This window comes from Capsicum annuum, unplaced genomic scaffold, assembly GCF_002878395.1.
Source record: "Capsicum annuum cultivar UCD-10X-F1 unplaced genomic scaffold, UCD10Xv1.1 ctg67886, whole genome shotgun sequence".
NCBI lineage: Eukaryota > Viridiplantae > Streptophyta > Magnoliopsida > Solanales > Solanaceae > Capsicum > Capsicum annuum.
In genome coordinates, this window is record NW_025877367.1 from 1 (window position 1) to 2,566 (window position 2,566).

At 35.0% G+C, this 2,566-nt stretch overlaps 1 protein-coding gene across 1 annotated transcript; it reads left to right on the plus strand.

Annotated features, from left to right (window-relative positions):
• Positions 1-1,577: 1,577 nt before the first annotated feature.
• On the plus strand, positions 1,578-2,217 carry LOC124893969 (30S ribosomal protein S3, chloroplastic-like). The gene has a single exon (XM_047404777.1). The coding sequence runs from the start codon at positions 1,689-1,691 to the stop codon at positions 2,193-2,195; it is 507 nt and encodes a 168-aa protein (XP_047260733.1). The 5' UTR covers positions 1,578-1,688; the 3' UTR covers positions 2,196-2,217.
• The last annotated feature ends 349 nt before the right edge of the window (positions 2,218-2,566 follow it).

Consider the following 2,566-nt stretch of genomic DNA (forward strand, 5'->3'; position numbering starts at 1 on the left):
CTACATGAAAAACATAAGCCAGATGATGGAATGGGAAGACCCAGGATGTAAAAGATCATAACATAAGTGATTCGACAGATTTGGATTCATATATATATATCCACCCCTGTGGTACTTCATTCTACAATATATATAAGATCCATATGTATAGATATCATCATCTACATCCAGAAAGTCGTATGCTTTGGAAGAAGCTTGTACAGTTTGGGAAGGGGTTTTGATTGATCAAAAGAAGAATCTACTTCAAACGATATGCCCTTAGGAACGGCCATACATAACATAGAAATCACACTTGGAAAGGGTGGACAATTAGCTAGAGCAGCCGGTGCTGTAGCGAAACTGATTGCAAAAGAGGGGAAATCGGCCACATTAAAATTACCTTCTGGGGAGGTCCATTTGATATCCAAAAACTACTCAGCAACATTCGGACAAGTGGGGAATGTTGGGGTGAACTAGAAAAGTTTGGATAGAATCGGATCTAAGCGTTGGCTAGGTAAGCGTCCTGTAGTAAGAGGAGTAGTTATGAACCTTGTAGACCATCCCCATGGGGGTGGTGAAGGGAGAGCCCCAATTGGTAGAAAAAACCCACAACCCCTTGGGGTTATCCTGCACTTGGAAGAAGAAATAGAAAAAGGAATAAATATAGTGATAATTTGATTCTTCGTAACCGTAGTAAATAGGAGAAAAAATCGAATTTAATTCTTTGTTTTTACAAAAACTTTAAAAAAAATTAAATAAATAGGAGTAAGCTTGTGACACGTTCACTAAAAAAAATCCCTTTGTAGCCAATCATTTATTAAAAAAATTGATAAGCTTAACACAAAAGCAGAAAAAGAAATAATAGTAACTTGGTCCTGGGCATTTACCATTATACCCACAATGATCGGTCATACTATTGCTATCCATAATGGAAAAAAGCATTTGCCTATTTATATAACGGATAGTATGGTAGGCCACAAATTGGGAGAATTTGCACCTACATTAAATTTTAGAGGACATGCAAAAAGCGATAATAGATCTCGTCGTTAACATTAATATTAATAAAAAAATCTAGATGCTTATGATTCAGTAGTAAGAGGCAAACCTTATGCTAAAGAAGAAAAAAATGGAAGTATATGCTTTAGGTCAACATATATCTATGTCTGCTGACAAACCACAAAGAGTAATTGATCAAATCCGCGGACGTTCCTATGAGGAAACACTTATGATACTAGAACTCATGCCCTATCGAGCATGTTATCCCATTTTGAAATTGGTTTATTCTGCAGCAGCAAATGCTAGTTACAACATGGGTTCCAGCGAAACCAATTTAGGCATTAGTAAAGACAAAGTCAATGGAGGTACTACGGTGAAGAAATTGAAACCTTGAGCTAGAGAACGTAGTTTTCCGATAAAAAGATCGACCTGTCATATAACTATTGTAATGAAAGATATATCTTTAGATGATGAATATGTCGAGATGTATTCGTTAAAAAAATGAGATGTCAAAAAAACTCTACAACTATAACGTATCATGATATGTATAATAGTGGTGGATTATGGGACAAAAAATAAATCCACGTGTTTCAGACTAGGTACAACCCAAGGTCATCATTCACTTTGGTTTTCAAAACCAAAAAATTATTCTGAAGGTTTACAAGAAGATCAAAAAAATAAGAGATTGTATCAAGAATTATGTAAAAAAGAATATGAGAACGTCCTCTGGCGTCAAAGGAAATGCACATATAGAGATTCTAAAAAGAATCGATCTGATCCAGGTCATAATCTTTATGGGATTCCCAAAATTATTAATAGAAAGTCGACCACGCGGAATCGAAGAATTACAAATGACCTTACAAAAAGAATTTAATTGTGTAAACCGAAAACTGAACATTCCTGTGACAAGAATTGGAAAACCTTACGGAAACCCAAATATTCTTGCAGAATTTATAGCTGGACAATTAAACAATAAAGTTTCATTTCGAAAAGCAATGAAGAAGGCTATTGAATTAACAGAACAATCAGATACAAAAGGAATTCAAATACAAATTGCGGGGCGTATCGACGGAAAAGAAATTGCACGTGTCGAATGGATCAGAGAAGGTAAGGTTCCCCTACAAACGATTCGAGCAAAAATTGATTATTCCTCTTATACAGTTCGAACTATCTATGGAGTATTGGGCATCAAAATTTGGATATTTCTAGACGAGGAATAATTTTACTACTTGTCTTTCCCTTCTATCCCCTTCTATGTAATGATTGTACAAAAAAAGACCAATTCATTCTTTTTCTAACCAATCAAGGGGAATATTTCTAATTCTTAATTATATAAGGTTGAATAAAAATTCGATTGACCATTTGATATAATTGCTATGCTTATGTGTGACTCGTTGGTTTTTTTAGGGTTAGGATTAAAAAGACTAGCCCACATAGTATGAACTAAAAACTATAAAACTAATAACCAACCCATCACTTCGTATTATCTGGATCTAAAGAACCAGTCAAGATATGATATATAGGTCATATCTGTAACGCCCTGGAAAACGGGTCCCGGGGCATCACACGGTTGTATAAATATCATCATCAT